We start from the raw sequence: 20,092 nt of genomic DNA on the forward strand, positions 1-20,092 counted from the left end.
GTGTTTTTCTTTTTGTGTTTTCTTTAGACAAAAAGGAGAAGTAGCTGGCTTGGGAACAGACGTCGGGATGGATAGTAATGTGGTAGTAGGCCCCCTCTTCTGACGCCTTGAGCTGTGGTTCCCCTTAGCCATCAGGGCCTGATGGGTGAACAACCTTAGTGGATGTACTCTGGGTTTCTGTTGAACCAGCTTCCACCACGGTTCCCAGTTCCAGTAGTGAAACAGACATGTGATGGGACTCTGGACTAACATCCGCCTCGAGAGTCTCACTGGACTCCTGAGGTGCAGCATGGGATTTGGGTCTAACTTTGTTGGCCTTCTTCTGAGGCAGCTCCTTGGAGGTACCTACTCCGCCCTCCATACCTAAAGTCTTTGGTTTTCTAAATATAACTTTAAAGTGGCCAGACTTTGCAAGGTTTTAGGAACAAAGGATTGGCAGATTTCGCAAGACTTGTAGGCATGGCCTTCACCTAAACAAAACTAACACTGGTTGCGCATGTCCTTATGTGGAATTGGTCTCCCACAACCACACTTTCCATTCCTAGCTGATATGTACGTCTGGAATGCAAGAAGAAATATAGGAAAAATCCCAAAAGGGTACTTATCTGAAAGCAGACAGCTGAAGTCAAATTGAGCAAATGGATTCAATGAGCTGGCAATCGGAGGTCTGTAGATCACCGAGGCAGAGAAGTTCTGAGTTGGGTATGTGCAGACGTCACATATACAGCAGACATCTGTTTATGGTTCTGACGAGCAACGTTGCATGCACCCCCTATCCTAAGACTTTGGTATACTGGCCGGATGTCCAGTGCTGCAGACAGCCACCTCCCTAGTGTTAGGAATATTGCAACATGAGAATAGAAGGACATGAACATTTTTACCAGTGGATAGTGATACTGCACTTCATTAAATACGTTTGCTTTTTTAAATGTATTTATTTGATTGGTTGTTTAATTTGCATTTCCAGAGTTTCCTACCATGAGAGGTCATTCCTTGCATATGCCAGTGACAGCAGCCAGAGTTATTAGCAATTCTACATTTACTTTTCTTCTTTTTTCATATCCCATCAGCACACTATATGGCACCCACCCTTAAGTTGAATAATTTACAATTAATTTTGCACTGACTTTTTTTGGGTGCTGACCACTTGACAGAAATAGCTGCTCATCATTAGCTTCTTACTGTCATTTCTGAATGCAACCGTTATGCTTTATGTTGGTGTTCTCATTCATGCTTTCTTTTACTCCAAATGTGTATACAAAAGGCTTTTTTTACTCTTCCTAACAGCATTTTTCTTAGTTCATGCTTTTGTTACTACCACTGTCTTTCCATATTCATTCTGCTTTATCTGGTAATGTTTTTGGTCTACCTCAAACATTTACCTTTCCTCTTTAACCCCGTTGTCACCTATTTTGAGAGCCACAGTAGTTTATCACTTTATTTTGTTTGCATCCTTCCTAGTGACAGGCTTGACTCCATAACAGTATGTACATTTTTAGATAGCTACCTACGGTGGATATAAAAAGTGTACACACCCGTGTTAAAATGCCAGGTTTTTGTGATATAAAAAAATTAGACCACAATAAATCATTTCAAAACTTTTCCCACCTTTAATGTGACCTATAACCTGTACAATTCAATTGAAAAACAAACAAATCTGTTAGGGAAAGAAATATAAAAAAAAATATATACAATACGCTGGTTACATAAGTGTGCACACCCTTAAACTAATGCTTTGTTGAAGCTCCTTCTGATTTAAATACAGCATTCAGTCTTTTGCGGTACACACCTGCCATCAATTAGAGAGACTCGGACTGACCCCAAATAAAGTTCAGCTGTCCTAGTAGGATTTTCCTGACATTTACTCAATTGCCTACTACAGCAAAAGCCATGGTTGGCAGAGAGCTTACAAAGCATCAAAGGGATCTCACTGTCGTCAGGAGAAGGGTACAAAAAATTTCCACAGCATTGGATATATCATGGAATACAGTGAAGACCGTCATCAAAATGTGGAGAAAATATGGGACAATAGTGACGTTGCAGATATCTGGACGTCCCTCCAAAATGAATGAAAAAATATGAAAACTGGTCAGGGAGGCTGTCAAGAGACCTACAGCAGCACTGAAGGAGCTGCAGGAATTTCTGGCAAGTACTGGTTGTGTACTATATGCGACAACAATCTGCCATATTCGCCATATGTCTGGACTATGGGGTAGGGTTGCAAGACGGAAGCCTTTTCTTACACAGAAGAACATCCAGGCCCGGGTAAAATTTGCAAAACAATACTGAAAAATTATATGACGTCTTCTGTTGGTTTCTTGCTGTTACTTGCATTTACATGCATGCATACCACAGTTTACCTAACTATTTATTGTAATCAATTAATCGTATTACTGTATTGTACTGAGTACAATAAATACACAGAGACAACTGCTTCAGTTAATATGCTTTACTGTTACATTCTCCTTTCAGATCTACAAGCATGCAACACAGATGCTGTCAGCAAATTCCCAAAGCTTGTTTATACACACTCCTATTTATACCAAAAAGTCTGATATTTTTTCTCAGAGTCTGATGTATAACAGTTCTTTCTTTGTATAACAGTTTTCCTTTGTTCCCATGTCCTTGGTTCTTTGTAGTTAGATGATCCATGGAAACTCAGTCTTGCATTATCTGAAACGTGGTGTTCCAACACTATCTGAAACTTGATGTTACATCTCTTTACTTCATTGATGTCCTTCCAGCTGCCATCTGCGCAGTTATTTTTACAGACTTTGTTTTTCAATAACACTCCTTTCTATGGATGCCAAAATCTAATAAGCTATGCCAGCACACTTACTACTACTTGTTTTTCAGCATTTTATACTATTCCTAAATTAACCCTTTATAGTTCATATCATTCTTGTAGCTTTTTATTCAAACTAATAATCATGTTAGTAACAGTTACAGTTATTCTTTCAAATACATCAAGTCTCCCAAAAGCACGTGGGAAAATGTGTTATGGTCTGATGAGCCCAAGGTTGAACTTTTTGGCCACAATTTCAAAAGGTACGTTTGGCGCAAAAACACTTTGCATCACCAAAAGAACACCATCCACGGTGACACATGTTGGTGGCAGTATCATGCTTCAGGTTAGCTTTTCTTCAGATGGAACTGGGGCTTTAGTCAACATGGAGGGAATTATGAACAGTTCCAAATACCAGTCACTTTTGGCCCAAAACCTTCAGGTGTCTGCTAGAAAGCTGAATATGAAGAGGAATTTCACATTTCAACATGACAATTACCCCAAGCATACATCCAAATCAACAAAAGAATGGTTTCATCATAAGAAAATTAAAGTTTTGGAATGGCCCAGCCAGAGCCCAGACTTAAATCCAATAGAAATTCTGTGGTGTGACCTGAAGAGGGCTGTGCACAAGAGGTGCCCTCACAATCTGACAGATTTGGAACTCTTTTGCAAGGAAGAGTGGGCAAATATTGCCAAGTCAAGATGTACCATGCTGATAGATTCCTACCCAAGAAGACTGAATGTTGCAATTAAATCAAAAGGTGCTTTAACAAAGTATTAGTGTGCACACTTATACAACCAGCTTATTGTACGTTTTTTATTTTTTATATTTTTCCCCTAACAGATTTGTTTTTCAGTTGAACTGTACAGGTTACAGGTTACATTAAAGGTGGAAACAGTTTTGAAATGATTTGTTGTGGTCTCATTTTTCTTTATATCACAAAAACCTGGCATTTTAACAGGGTGTGTACACTTTTTATATCCACTGTAACTCTTTTCTTAGGTTCATAGCTGTGATCACCAAAGCTTTTTAAGCATAGCCATGCATTCCAAATGGATCCAACAAATTTTGGTGCTTTAGAGGTTATATGTGTAAATAGGGCATGGGTGGTCAACCACTCACTGTCTGTGTTTGTGCATTAGAGACACTAGTGAGAGACCAGAGTGAATTTCCAATTTTTGTACCTGACAATGCTCTGGACCTTGAAAGACCCTCCTTGCTAAAGTATTAGTAAGTGGGATTAGGAGGTCTCCTGACTCTTGTCCAATCTGGTTGAGTTTTTGGCAGAATCAGAGCTCAAAAGGGGATCTTGGAAGCCATTATTATGTCATTGTTTAAACCAAACCTGGAAAAGATCTATTAGATGTGGTGCCATGCAAGTCTCTCTCTTACTAAGATGAGACCAAAGGCTCAGATGTTAGATTCAAGGCTGGAGAAGGTCTTTTCTTCCTAATGTATAAGAATCAGGTTAGTTCTGTCAAAGGCAAGTAGTCTGACTCTGGAAGTAACAAATATTTCAAGATGAGACTTTTCCTTTTATAAGTTAAAAAAATATTCCACACAATCAGATGGAATTTTCTGTAGCTACGCCACAAGTCATGAACTTCCTTTAGATTTTAAATGGTGTGTGTTAAATCTGTCTGTATGAATCCATCCAAAAGGCTTAGATGCAGTGTGGTGCTCTCACTTTCCTATGACAATTTTAAAGGGACATGACAGAGGTTACTTTTGTCCTTCTGCATGTTCATACTGGTCCTTAAACTGCAGTTATTGAGTGCTGACACAGAACAGGACATTTTAGTTTTATATAAGTGCAAAGCTTTATACAAGTTCAAATATTAATGTAAATAAAACACTATTGTTTTGGTTGTAGTTTCTATTAATTCTGTCAGTATTTCAACTTGTGTTTGAAAGCTGGTACCCCCCAATTCCACAGGAGTAGGTGGAGTCATATATTATTATGCATGCAAATTTTATGTCAATTAGCATCTAGAGTTTTGGCCAGTTGTACCTACTTTCCATGGGCCTTTGTATGGATTTTTGATGTTTCCAGGTTGAGAGGTATGCCTTGGTTACAGGAGAAAAGGGGTCTGTGGACCAGCCCACCTAGTTGGAAGAAAAATAAACATCTAAAAAAATAAATAATACTGTTAGTAAGTATATATACCTACAGCAGGGTGGCTGCATATGGGTGTTGCACATACACACTCTCTTATATGTGTGTATATATGCTGGGAGACAGAACGTGGTTTGAGAGGAGAAAGTATCATTTTCAGATCAAACCGTTTTTCTTCCATAAAACTTTTTAAAACTTTGTGCGTTCAAATAAATTAATCTCACCTCCCTGAAAGAGAGTTTTCCATCAAAGTCCTCGTCCACTTCTTTGATCATATTTTTCAGGCCAAGATGGGTCTGTGGTGCCTGAAGTTTCTCCATCATCAGCTTCAGTTCCATCAGGTCAATGAATCCATCTTTACCTGCATCATATCTGTAAGATAAAAAAGAGAATGTGAGCAACTTATTTATGCATACCTGCCGTTATTATTTAGTTTCATTACAAAAAATGTTTCACAACTGTTCTGTTTGTGACTTTCTTACGTTTCAATGCCAGAGAGCTTCTTTAGTTTTAATTGCTTTGTACCACATAGGAACAGCTAATCTTCTTTACTCCAGTATATGGTTAACTATTCCTTTAATCCTGCCAGCTGTCAAATGCATACAGGACATCACTAGCAAAACTGAAAATTATGTCACAGTGCTATTTATTATGCTTCTTGGTAATAAAAGTGAAGTTATCGTAAAAAAAAAAAATCTTTAAAAGATGACTGATAGGCAGCTTAATGGATGAGAGTGGGATTCGTGACTTTGTGGCATAGGATAAATCAGAAGCCATATCATGTCACACAAATGACAGAGTAGCAGTGCTTGTGACAAACATTAATCCATCATTAGCAATGCAGAGTGCAAGCTGGTATTACGTTGTACTGTGCAACAGGGTGCAGCACAGCAGAATGCCAGCGAGCCTACTGTTGTACACAGCTGCTAGTGCTACATTGTACTGTGCAACAGGGTGCAGCACAGCAGAATGCCAGTGAACCTAGTTATACGGGTCTATACTGAATCAGCGAATGCTTAAAAAAGCAAACGCTGATTTATCAACCCGTAAAGAGCGAAACCTGGTAATCTCGAAGACAAGGAACAGAGATTTTTTTTCCCCAGGGGGAAAAAAAATAAATCGCTGTTCCACAAAAAAAAACAAACAAAAAAAAAAAAACCAAAGTTCAAAACACAAAATAAAAAATACAATCAAATATCAAATCAAATGTGTTCAGTAAACTGAGCAGGGTGTTTCAAAAGTCAAAAGCCTTGGTATAATACAAGTCATAGTGCAAACGGTACAAATGCACCACCACAACATATACCAAACAGAGGGATGTAAGATAATAAATGGCATCATACATTGTACAGACAAATGACTAAAAGGAAAACAGACTAATTGTACAAAACTGTTACTGAAGACATCTGCAAGTTCTTTGGAGAGAAAATCAGGCTCTAAAAAAATGACAGACGGAGAACTGCATGTCTACGACAGAAATAGACAACTGTTGCTCTAACATCACAGTTGTGATTCAGGAGGTGGAAAACGTGTTCTACCCAAAAGTATGACGGCAACGGTATCTTGACCTATTAGCTGTGAAATCTTTGATGGCTAAAAAGTTATTTTTTGTTAAACTAATTTCCATATTTTAAAATATTATTATTTTTTTTTATTTCAGCAGAGCAGCTGTACAATGTTATAAGCAACACCATCTGTGGCTGCATGCGGCGTACAGTTCTTTACGACAGTAAGGTATTACATTTACTTCCTAGTTTTACAAAAGTGTTGCAGTACAGAGTTCAGACTTTTGTGAAATGTGATCTTGTCAAGAAAATGCCCCCTCCAAGCAAATCCTCCAGCTGACGATCTGTCACTTTCTGCTCTAATAATTCCTAAGCTTTGTGTTTTATCTCCTGGGACACCCTCAGCCAAACACGATGGGAAGGGAATGGGGAAACTGGAGAGGAACCTCCGGCAGCATCATATACACAGTCTTGTAAGTGTCGGGAATTATTTGAAATGCCCTGTCTGGCAGAGCCAGCTCATGGTCAAATGGGACTCTAGGTAGAGTAATGGATCAGCACCCCCCCCAACACATACACAGCACCCTCCCCCGACAGCACCCCCCCAGCAGTGCCCACCTGCAGCCATTCCAGTGTCCCATAATAGGCTATTTCTCCCCAGTTACCATAACCACTGTTCAAACTTGTCAGTGCTCATGCTATTTTCTTCTTTACTTCTGCAATGATTGCAGATATTTGGATTTCATTTAAAACTTTTATTTCACATTTTATAGCATAAACACTGATAGCCATTTGCTAAACAAAATATAGTCTCACAGTGAAAACAGACTTAGCATGAAGACTAAACTTATCTGCCACTGAAACTCACACACACTAAAACGGCATTGAAACCCACATTCAAAGAAAATGCATTTTGGCCAATGGTACATTAGTTTACCTTTGGGCTGTGTTCAAACCATAGGCCCCTTGCACACATTTTGATTCACCTTCCAGATTCTATTGAATTATACTCCCTGTTTAATATAGCAACACTTGTTAGTGCATGTTTTAAATTTCTAGTTTTGAACATTTTTCTACTAAGCAATGAGACAAAATGTATGAACCAATAATGACAAAACTGCCAATTTCAGAACTTTTCAACCATAAAAAGCCGCTCAAACTTCTATCATTACAATCCATCAATATCAGTCAATATGCACAATCTCTGCAGAAATAAAATTCTTCTGAATAATTCCACATTTAAGAGATCTGTAACTAATGAAAAGGTTGCTGCTAGCAAACAACTTTGTATTTCAGTGCTTCATCTATAAATTCAGTGCTACATGGTGTGGGAGGAAAACCCACAGCCTTCTGCATCAAAAGCAAGTCTGCGACCTCTTGTGTCTAGCACAAACAGTAACGACCATTTACTAAACAAAACAGTTGCACAATGACAGACTTGGCATGAGGAGCAGTAAACCTATCATCCCATGAAGCTCACAATTCTCTGAAAATGCACTGAAACTGGTGGAGGATTCAGGCTCTTGCCTCCTGTAACTGAGGTACGGGATTTGGGCCTGAGCAAATTAAGTAACCTGCCATCCCTATGTTCATCTTGTATTCTGCAGAATGTTTACATTCCCTGCCCGGAAACGAAGCAAAAATCTTGAGGAAGCAGTAACAGCAGGTGTGCACTGACATATGCAGGAACGTCTTAAAGCAACAGCTGGTATGCATCAATGCACACATAGATACAGGGGGGATTCTTAAAGAAGTACATCCTTAAGAAGGTATGCATTTTTTTTTTATTTAAAAAGTAAATGTTGTGGCAGCCCCACTGGCCAGAGGACCCTTCCCAGCCAGTAGGCCCTAGGTGATTGTCTAGGTCACCTGGTGCTGGATTCACCTCTGCTGACTGGGTGAAGCTGCTGATGTCATGCTCATCACCTCATTTAACATCAGTCAGCTCCAGCCCTGCCCTATAATGCTGATTTTTAACAGCAATCTCTCTCCTGTTCAGAGCATGCCCCCAATTACCTGGGGAATGCCAAATTGCAGACAGAAGTCACACTTTTCCTTCTCAGAATAAGCAAACTGGCAAAATGCCTCTCCTTCCCACCCGAGCTCCTCCAGCAACCAGCTGATAATCTTGTGTACTCTGGGCCTCAGTCAGGACTCCATACCAAAAAACTGCCAATTATGCAAGTGTCTCACAACCAGTACTGCATTCCTATGCTAGACGTGCAGATAATGCATTCTTCAGACTTTTCACCTGAAATGTAATGCTACCATAATAACTGTTTAAATATACTTTCCACTTTTAGAAAGCTGAAAGCAGTATATGGTTATCCTATGACAATAAGGTACTTACATGTTTCACTAAATTCAATGTAAAAAATAACACATCTGAAAACAAGAAAATGGAGTATAGTCGGGTACCACAAGTTTAAAGTTGGATGTTCATGACACACACACACACACACACACACACACACACACACACACACACACACACACACACACACACACACACACACACACACACACACACACACACAAAACCTTAGTGCTTCTTACATAGGAATCACATTATAATGAACGGGGTGGATGTCTAGTACCACAGGAGACAATATGGTACTGCCGGCAAACTATCTTGTACAGCTGCAAATCTGAATACTGCTATTTGTACTTTAAAATAGATTATTTTTCTTCAGGGCAAATCAATATTTCTCATTACTTGATGTACACTTAACTTGCTTTAGTAACATTTGCAAAACACAGACTATAGTACATAAGTAAGAGTGCATACTTGAGAAGAACAAACATAACTGTGCCCCCTAAAGGCAGAAGGAATATACTATGGTCAAACTGCCATAAGCAAACTTATGAATCAATTTTAGGCACACTGGTGTTCACAGCATATGAAATACGTCTTTAAAGAAAATCATATTATAGTAAGTGGGAATGTTGCAATGTACTCTGGGTATAGGTTTCAGAATTCAATGCAGAGTACGAGGAATGGATGGATTCCTTTGGCAGCTTTAAGTTATATTTTCAATCACAACTGCATATTCCACAATTTGTAATGTAACTCCCTGTAAAAGATTACATCAGATGAACAGGATTTTCTGTTTGTCATAAAGCACTAAAACTGATCTATCCAAGGAGCAGTATAAAAATCTGAAAGATGCAACTTCAATTTACATGGAGCTTTCTAATCTGCACCCACCATTTCATGAAGACTTGCATTTTAATGCTTTCTCCACTAACTAATTATGGCCTACATGAAAACTAAATTCATCAAAAAGCAATGAAAACTGAAATGGCATTCAATGCTCTAAAAATCAGAAATAATTTACTTAACCATCACCACACCAGGTCTAAATCAGATCTGTTTCAGTTAATCACTTCTTCAGTATTAAAACTGAGGAATGGCTGTTGGATCATAACCTACAACACAGAATGGGAAGTGAAAACCTGAAAGTCACAAGCAGCGGTCTGGGATATTACTTATGCAGGTGTTAGTGACACAAAAGGGCAAATAATTTAAGTTGATGAGAAAAGTTCACTCTTATCACAATGTCCCACTACATCAACGAGTGATAGACTGGGACCAATACTCATGCTCAATGTCAGAGCCACTGTAGATATTCACTTCTGAAAGGTGAATATTTCATATGGCATACTTATAAGAACAATTTAGACACTCCACCTCCAATGTAAAATTGATGAACTGTAGCATACGAACATTTTAAGCATATTTTGAGGTTTTCTAACCTTGGTACAATTCAGATCATATATCACAAACTGGTAACAGGAATAAAAAAATCCTGGAGATGGTATTCCAGTTGTTCCGCAGAATTGGGTGTTTTACCATTCAGATCATGGCAGTTTGATTTTGTCCCGTTACTGTATAACGTGCTTCATAACATTTAGCCACAGCATAAAGGACATAAAAGGACATTTTCAGTTCCATGTAGTCCTCTGCACTCCTCATTCCATCTGTCTTATAAGTGTATTATTTTAGTATGAAAACTGTAAAATGGGTACCAGTTACAGGAAATACAACAGTGAGATGGAGAAAGTACAGTTGTGTACACTTACCATAAATGTAGATGTTCAAGTGTATTCACTGTTGCAGTCCTCACAAATGGGATATCTGGCTCCCGGTAGCCCGCAGTCGGCCAGAATACCAAAGTCCTTGGTATATGACGTCAGCTGCCTCCGGATTAAGCCTGACGTCAGGTACAAAAGCAGGCAGCCAACCCCATTTCCCGAGTCTTTCTTGCTTTAACTGTCAGGAGCCCCCAAAAGGTAAGACCAGGAAAGGAAAAAAAAAATCCAGTCTGTACCCTAGGAAAAAAGGGGGGATGGAAGGGGGGAAACCAGGAGTGTAACAGTGAATACACTCGAACATCTATATTTATGGTAAGTGTACACAACTGCACTATGTTCATCGTGTTTCACTGTTGCAGTCCTTAAAAATGGGTTGATTCCTAAAGTCCAGAAAAAAACAAAAGGGAGGAGGAACACCCACTGATTAAGGGTTGGTAAGGATGCCCTGCAACACTGCAATGGCAAAACCAGCCCTGGACTTAGAAAACAAGGGTAAATTGTAATGTTTAGTGAAAGCATGGACTGAAGTCCAGGTAGCTGCTTTCAGGATGTCCTTAGTAGGTACACCGCTAAGAAAAGCTGCTGAGGTAGAGGTAGCTCTAATAGAATGGGTCCTAATACCCTGAGGAGGAACCTTGCCATGCTGTAAGAAACAAAAGTGAATACAATGAGCAATCCACTTAGAAATAGTCCGTTTAGAAATAGCTTTGCCCTGAGCTCCAGGACCAAAATTGACCAACAACTGATCTGTCTTTCAAAAACATTTAGTCCTGTCCAGGTAAAATCTAAGTTGCCTATACACATCCAGTGAATGCAGCAACCTTTCTCCTCTATTCTGAGGACTAGGAAAGAAGGTAGGCAGGTGGATAGACTGGTTAAGAGTCAGGATAGAGACCACCTTAGGCATAAAAGAGAGATTAGTCCGAAGAGAAACCTTATCCACATGGAAAGTGATAAAAGGCTCTACTGCCATTAAGGCCTGCAGCTCAGGCACTCTTTTAGCTGAAGTAATCGCCAAAAGAAATGCAGTTTTCCAGAAGAGAAACTTCAAATCTGCTGAGGCCGCAGGTTCAAAGAGAGGCAGAGTAAGTTTCTCAAGTACAAAATTATGATCCCAAGCAGGAGTAGGTGCCCTTCTGGGAGGCTTTAAATGGCTAACTCCCCTGAGGAACTGTTTCATCAGGGGATGAGAGAAAATGGGTTGTTCAAAGGAACAGTGAGCAGAAATAGCTGAAGCATGAATCTTGATAGAAGAGAAGGAAAGTCCGCCATTGAGTAAACCTGCCAGGTAATCAGGAATTAGAGGAAGAGTAGGTTGAGACGGGTCTTCTCCTCTAGTCTGCATCCGAATGGAGAATCTTTTCCACTTATCTGAGTAAGATTTCCTAGTACTAGGCCTCCTGGCTTCACGAAGGAACTCAACCACATGTTAAGAAAGGTTTAAATGATGAGCCAGGCTGGCAAATGCAGAGTCTAAAGGTGAGGATGCAGAATTTTTCCCCCGTCCTGAACCAAGAGATCTGGTATCAGGGGAAGATGCCAAGACTGAGACTGGGAGAGACTGCGAAGAAGTGGATACCAATGCTGCCTGGGCCAGTCTGGAGCTATGATGATGGCCCTTGGTTTTTCATCCCTTATCTTTAACAGCACTCTGTGAAGAAGAGGCAGAGGAGGGAATGCATAAAATCGATAGCTGTGTCCAGGGGAAGGACACGGCATCCACTTTCCAAGCTTTGTCGTGATGATCCCTGGTGCAAAAGATTGGAAGAAGGTGGTTGGTCGGAGATGAAAAGAGATCTACCTGGGGAGTGCCCCAATGCTAAATGATGCGATGGAAGATGGTCTTGTTTAGTTGCCACTTGTGAGGATCCAGGACCTCCCTGCTCAACCGGTATACCAAGGTGTTGAGCCTTCCTGAAGAAACTGGGCTATCAGATGAACGCCCATAGAAGCTGCCATGGACCATAGTCTCAGGCTTTGTCTGCACAGAGGATAAGAGTGAGTCCCTCCCTGTTTGTTGATGTACCACATGATTGTAATGTTGTCTGTCCTGATTAGAAGAGTACCAGGAGAGAGAAAATGCTTGAAAGCCATCAAGGCCTGCTGGACTACCATCATTTCCTTCAGATTTATGTGCAAATGAACTTGTTGATAGCTCCAAGTTCTCTGAATGCATTTGCCCTCTAGATGTGCTCCCCAAGCATAGTCCGAGGCATCTGTGGAGAGTGTTTGGCTGGCAGGAGGTGGACAGAAAGGTAGGCCTTTGTTCTGTGTCCAGGCCATTGCCCACCAAAGGAACTCCGTCTGCAGGCAGGGAATCAGAGGAAGAATCAAGTCTAAATCCTGAGTGTGTTGACACCAAAGGTTTTTGAGGTACCATTGTATTTCCCTCATATGCAGTCTGGCATATCGAATCATCAGAATACACGAAGCCATGAAACCCAGGGCTTGCAGGAATTGCCTTGCAGAGAGCTGGGTCATGCTTGCCAAGTTCTCGAAGTAATTTGAAAGATCTATCTGTTTCTCTTGAGGGAGGGATACCATCTGGGTGGCTGTGTTCAGACTCGCTCCCAGGAATACAATCTCCCTAGTGGGTACCAATTTTGACTTTTTTTCGTTGATTGTGTAGCCCAAAGAGGTGAGAAGGTTCTTTACAAAGTCCAAATCCTTTAGAAGTTGCTCTGGAGAGTTTGCCTGAATAAGACAATCATCCAAGTAAGGGCAAATTTGAAGGTTTCTTTGCCTGCAAAAGGCAATGACTGGAGTCAGACATTTTGTAAAAACTCTGGGAGCAGTAGATAAGTCAAAGGGCAGTGCAGAGAACTGGAAGTGCCTGTTCCCTGCCCTAAAGCGAAGGAACTGCCTGCAGCTTTCCCTTATTGGGATGGGCAGGTAAGCTTATTTTACATACAAAGTAACCAGCCAGGAATCCTTGGCCAGCATTGGCAGCAACTGCTGAAGAGTGAGCATTTTGAACTTGGGAATCACCAGAAAAGTGTTCAGGATAGACAAATGCAGAATAGGGTGCCAGGTGCCCCCTTTTTTGGGGACCAGAAAAAGTCTCGAGTAAAAACCCTGGCCTATCTGTAGTGCAGGAACTGACTCTATTGCTCCCAGATTTAGCAAGGAAGAAACTTGTTTTTCTGCCCTTTGAAGAGGGAGAATATTTGGGTGTCCTTGGAGGACAGGGAAGGTGTGAAAGGAGAATTTGTAGCCTTGGGATACCATTTGTCGTCCGTGACAGTGTGCCAAACATCTGCAAAAATGGCTAACCTTCTCCCAAAGGAAACCCTTGGCCCACAGGGGCAAGCAGGGGAAGGCCAGAGTCATTGAGAATGTTTGCTTTGGGAAGTCTGCTTAGAACTCCCTGATTTTGAAGATGAAGCCTGCCAGTATTTAGCCTTTTGAGGGGCGGAAATCTGTCCCCTAGAAGACTTGTAACCCCTAGACCTAGTGCGACCCTGTTTACTAGGATCAGGAAAAGTCCAAAGGCTAATGCCTGCTAAAACAAGGTGACTGAACTTGCAGAAAATCCTTAACAGTTTGCATAGATTTAGCCTTATCCTCCAACTTCAACACCTCTTCCGCTTTGTTTCCAAAAAGATAATTCTTGTGCAAGGGCCCATCCAGTAATAGATTTTACAGGTTCAGAAAGGGGCTGTTCCCTGAGCCAAGCATGTCTTCTAATAACAGAACCAGTGGCCGCTGCCCTGCAAGAAGCCTCCAAAGTGTCAAAACCACAATGCAGAGAATGCTTAGTAACTAGAGTGGCATAATTCAATAAGTCATGCATGTCCTTACTCTCCGTCAGGGAAGGAACACCAGCAATTCTAGCCTTAATGGCCTCCAGAGTATGCCGCTGATACTTAAGCATATGAAAGAGACAATTAACAGACCTAATAGCCAGGGTGGAGGAAGTATAAACCTTTTTACCCCATCTAGCCAAGGCCCTGGATTCCCTGTCAGAAGTAACAGGATTTTTAGCAACCGTGGCTTTAACACCCTTAGGGCCCTGAGAAATAATCTCTGGATCAGCAGTAGGATTTTTGAAAAGGAACTGATGAGAATCAGGAACTCTAGAATATCTGTCAGGTTTTCTGGGAGCAGGAGGAACAGAATTAGGAGTCAAAGAATTCTCCATGAAAACATCAACAACTTCCAAAACCGGAGGGATAGCCAAAGGCTTATGCTGAGGCAAATCCAAGAATTCCCTATTCCGCTTTTTAGACTGAGGGTAGTCCTGACTTTCCCATTTAAAATGCTCCCTAAGGGTATTCAGAGTATCCAAAAAGAAAAAATCTTCTGGGTGGGGGGGGGGGGGGGGTAAAAGGGATAAAGTCTTCAGCATCAGAATCCTCAAAACCAGAAAAAAGCTGAGAGTGTCCTTCATCAGCAGAGGTGCTGGAAACCTCCGAGTCTGAGGCAGTCAAAACTTCTGGGGACAACTCCCTAGCCCTCTTAGAAGGAGGTGGTTGAGAGCCCCTGATAAGAGTCAAGAGATCACTAGTCATCTTAACCATCTGAGCCTGAGGCATTTGAGGGGAGGCCGGTGCTTGCTTAGGTGTAGATTTTCATCTGAAGGCCTGCCAGAAAGCCGGAGGGACTCGGGAGGCCTAGTCACCGCAGAAGTGTGAACCGAGGTAGTCTGTCTGGATCAGGTCTCCGTTCAGAGACAACAGACACCGCCATCTGCTTAGCGGCTCTGGATCCATTAGAGGTGGCGACTAGCGGAGGGTTCGAAGACGAAGTAGAACCCCTGCAGAATGGAGGACTCAGAAAAGGTCTCTGTAGATGCCTGCTGCTGAACATTTGTGGATTGCAAGGGCAAAGAAAACGCCCCACCAGCTACCGCTGGACCGAAAACCAACTTAACAGGGATGTTGAAGTCGGGAGACTCGAAGACGCTATGCCGACAAACTTAGGCCAAACTCAAGTGCTAATATAAAATTCTAGCTCTACGACATATGGTACGCGGGTTGAAAGAAGCACAGAGATCACAATTAGGGACATTGTGCTCAAGGCCCAAACAAGTGATACAGTAAGAATGAAAATCACGATGCGGACTCTGTTTTAAACAGGCAAGACAGTTATTGACTTTCTCTGACATTCATTAAAGCAAGAAAAAAAGGGTCCCCAACAAGGTACTTATCCGAGGAGGTTTTCAACTTTTAGAGGCCGAATACAAAAAGAAGGTAATCGGCCGACCGGCACTCATGCAAATTGCTTCTGCTTCAGGCTCCGCAGCAAGAAAGACTGAGGAAATGGCGTCTGCTGCCTGCTTTTGTACCTGAAGTCCTGACATCAGGCTTAATCCGGACACAGCCGACATCATATACCAAGGACTTTGGTATTCTGGCTGACTGCAGGCTACCGGGAGCCGGATAACCCATTTGTAAGGACTGCAACAGTAAAACACGATGAACATCTGTTAAGACAGGTATTGCACTGTTCATCACAAATGCTTTCTTTTGTCACTTTGTGCAGCAGTGAAGACTGGTTTCTGTTTAGAAATTAGTGGAGGTTTTCTTTCTTAATTAGTAAAATGGTGCACACTTTGAACAGTAAAACATTTTTCCCATTATTTTTGTCAAGCCCGCTCCTACTCCCCATGCTCAAAAATAGACTGCCTCTAAACTCCCACCCTCTCATTCCCACTAATCTTGGCTGTTTACCCAAGTCTGACATTGATTACAACAATTGTATTATAATGTCATGTTCCTCCCTGACACAATCCACACTGAATACACAGGTCAGTGCTGCACAAGCAAATGTGCTGATAACAAATGTGGTGTTACTGCATCAGTGTTTGGGTACTGTCCTGCCATTTCTACATAGTTTAAAATGTGAATGGCAGACAGAAGGAAGAGCCTAAGAACTTTAACAGTTAATCAAATTAAAACCTAAAACCTAAACCTAAAAGGGCTGAAGCTCATCATCTAATCCCACAGGCTCTTTGTAAACCCAACACAGTTACAATGCAATACTCGTTATCACAAAATATTCTAACAACTGAGGAAGAGGAAGTCCTTCTTACCCCTGTATTTTTTTATGATCAAATAAATAGCTTGCATACATCTTACAAGAGAACAGCACTGCAGAATGTGGCAGGAAAGCAGGGCAACAATAAAACACTCCATACGAATTATGGACCTATGAGTACTACAGCAGTAAATTTTGGTACTGTGATACTAAAAGAAAGGCATCCTGTAGATTTTGGCCAAATCAGCTGTCACCATGTTTAAGAAAAAACAAACATATGCTATGACGAGTCATTCTGTTTTTGCTGTATACTGCAAGTCTTGTACAAATGACAGATTTTCAATAGTTCCTACACTAAGGAAGAACTAATATCTGATGCATCTATGTGTAAAGATGAATACATGGTTGATTTTAATTTATTATATTCTTAAGAACTACTCTAGGACTAATTTATCTAATATAAACATAAAAAGTGTTCTTAAACTAAGAATGGCCAGACTGTGATTCCATAAGTAATTTGATGTCATTGTACATAGATTTAATTATTTAATTACTACATTATTTGTAAAGTAGATCAATATAATACAATTTGAATTAATATATTCATGAATATTTACAATAATATATTGATTTTAACAATTTTTTTTAAAGGTAATAGTTTTGTATTGAATAATTTAGAGAATATTTATCAAATATATTGAGGGCATTTTTATAATATTTTTGTAATATTTTTATAATATTTATATATTTATTTATTTATTTATATTATAAAAATTTTATATGTATGTTTGTTATATGTTTACATATATATGTTTTTTATAATTTTACATATTTTTGTATGACATGAAATGAATCAATTTTTATATAAGAAATCAGATTTAATGAATTTTAGTATTTAAATAAAGTTAATATGATTTTTCATATATTTTATACACACCAGTATTAATGGATTATATAGTAATAGTACAATGATGTAAATGAAATGTAGTCAGGCTAGGAAATGAATGTATAGCTTTAAAGTTTAATTACTTCTGTTGTCACATGGTGGTTAATGAGCTTTATATACACAGCTCTTTTTTAGTGTACATTTTATCTTGATAAAGCTTGGCAATGGGACCAAGCGAAAGCGCTTGATTTAAATTGTGTTGTTTGTTTCTGACTGAATGAATTATTACGCTGAATAGCGAAGTTTTTAATGCAACTTTAAGACAAGAATAATAAAGTCTTTTTTACTATAACATTCCTCCAACGGACTGGTTCTTCGAGCAGTGGAAGGGTTGCTTTGGTGTCTATTGTTTTACCTTTTATATTACTACTCTAGGACTGCTGAGTTATTTAAAACCAATTTGCTTTCTGAGTTAGTCTTTAATGATGCCGAAGGTGTGCTTTTATAAAAACATTAACACGTCTGCATACTGCCTTGAAAATTAAGGTTAGGAAAAACAATCAGATTCAGTTGTGCCTGTTATACTGCCAGAGGATAACAGTATGCCTTGGAAGCTGTAGCAATCTGAATCATGCATTTTCACAGCAGCAAGAGAAAAAAAGTCAGTACAGGTGTTTGCCAGTTTCAAGAAACAGTTATGTTCGCACAGAAGAACCTCAATCCCGGAACAGTAGACATCATTCACATATGGTGCCTTTTATGATCGCAATTCCAGAATGTTCATCAGAGAGAAAACATCTTCAATGTGAAAAGTTTTACTGTTGAATGTATGGCAGCAAAAACGGACTCCCGCTGAATAGGAAACACAAGTGCAAAATAAATAAATTACACATTCACATACACTTAGTTAGAGCACGTTTACTCAAATCATTTAATTTTTATAATGTATAAAATCACTGGCGGCAGTTAGTGGAATTATGTTATAGTTGAGTTGCTAAAGATAGTCTATGACATAACTCTCTGTGCAAGTTCCAGAGCTGTCGGAGAAGACTCATTATGAAAAAGTAGTTTTTTTTTTTTCCTTGTATTTTTAACGCAAATAGAGTGATTATCCCACATTTAACTGATCTCTGAACATTACACAAGGATAGTTTTTTAATGAATTTGCATTTAGTTTTGTTACCTTTAGGGTAAACAATGCGACGACTGCAAATTTAAATGCACTGTTTACATCTGTGATCATTGAGTTTAGATATTACTTTTTTTTTTTCTTGTTATCTCTGATGAAATTATACAATATTTTGTGTTTTGCTCCCATTTCTTGAGCAATTAGTAATATAGTCGTACATTATATTGGTGCAAGATATTTCTTCATTTGTTTACTTGATTGAAAAGCAATTTGTTGCATTTTTATATCAAATTGTTTTAGTGCTTTTACTGAACTTAAATTCTAGATCACTGAATACTGGGGAAAGGAAGGCTGTCCTTTTCTCTACTGTTGTGTGATCTTAGAGTTGGCATATTTAAGTGTGCTTGTCTGTGTGTGTGTGCGTGGGGGGGGGGTTAGGGGGGGCTTGCCTCACTGCAATTTTTTTTCTTTTTCATTTTTACCTTTTGTATGGTCAAGATTACTTTTTGGTTATCTGTTTTCAATGTACTGCATTAACGGATTACCACCCCCCACCCCCGCACACACATTCTGAAACAGCGTCATTTCTAAGTGCTCACCATACTCTTGAGGTATAAGTTAGCTCTCATATTTATGTATCAGGGGTGCGGGAGGCATATCCTCCCACATTACACTCTCTGGGGTGTAAGGGAATGAAGCATTCCAGCACATTTCAAGATTCATTACAATCATTCCTCTCACCTGATATGATGAGTTAGGCACACTACTGTGATTTTTGCACTCAAATGCAGCTTTAATCCTGTATTCATGGATTTATTTCATAAATGAAGGGTACCAGCATTAATAAATAAATAAGTGGAACTAAGCCACAGAAATACCTCCTCTCTCTTATTATATTAGCCTACCATTTAAAGACTTTCTTCTAAAATATGAATCTGCTCCACTTTCTGACCCTTTATTATGATTTTTAAAGGCCTGTGTAATGAGTCAGAGGTTGTGAGGTACGACTGTGATGCATTTATTATCTGCTACAAGGGTCTTTCAACAGGCCATTGACGCTGATAACATATATCCAAAGCTAGCAGAATTTGGCTTCATCATGCCTGTACTATGCATTCCTAACCCAGGGGTATGAAACATTTCTATTGTTTTAGTGGCTAATTTAAACACCATCTGAGATTCCCTGACAGAGGGAGGTTTGTAATTTTTTTTTTATAAAATATGACTGAAACCAATATAGACCACATATGTCATTTGATCATACTTAAGTTACAAGTCCAACTGTTCAAAAATGTCTGATAAATGGAACCTAGAGAAACCTTCTAAAACTAGTACTTCTATTGTACAATGCGTCGAAGATAATAACTTGCCCTGGGTGATATTTAAATCCTTACTCTTAATCTGCTACACAGGAGACTGAAAAACACCCTGTTAAATGCTCTGTTTATAGAAAGGACAAGGCACTTTGCTGTGAGAAGAATAGAGGCACCTGCACTTCAGAGGAGGATGTTCTTCAAACAGATACAAGAAACACTCATCCAGAACATCATATAAAGAGGAAATGTTGGCAAGCAGTCATAGCAGCACAATTAT

General features: G+C 39.7%; 1 protein-coding gene across 1 annotated transcript in view; it reads right to left on the reverse strand.

The window, feature by feature from the left end:
* The window catches only part of LOC122793567 (EF-hand domain-containing protein D2-like), a 648,965-nt gene that overhangs the window by 209,599 nt on the left and 419,274 nt on the right, over positions 1 to 20,092 (reverse strand). The window contains exon 2 of the mRNA XM_044061725.1: positions 5,130 to 5,277. Within this exon, the coding sequence (XP_043917660.1) occupies positions 5,130 to 5,277 (148 nt within the window). The remainder of the gene's footprint in view (positions 1 to 5,129; positions 5,278 to 20,092) is intronic.

Source organism: Protopterus annectens, chromosome 2.part0, assembly GCF_019279795.1.
Source record: "Protopterus annectens isolate FY-2018-M chromosome 2.part0, PAN1.0, whole genome shotgun sequence".
NCBI lineage: Eukaryota > Metazoa > Chordata > Ceratodontiformes > Protopteridae > Protopterus > Protopterus annectens.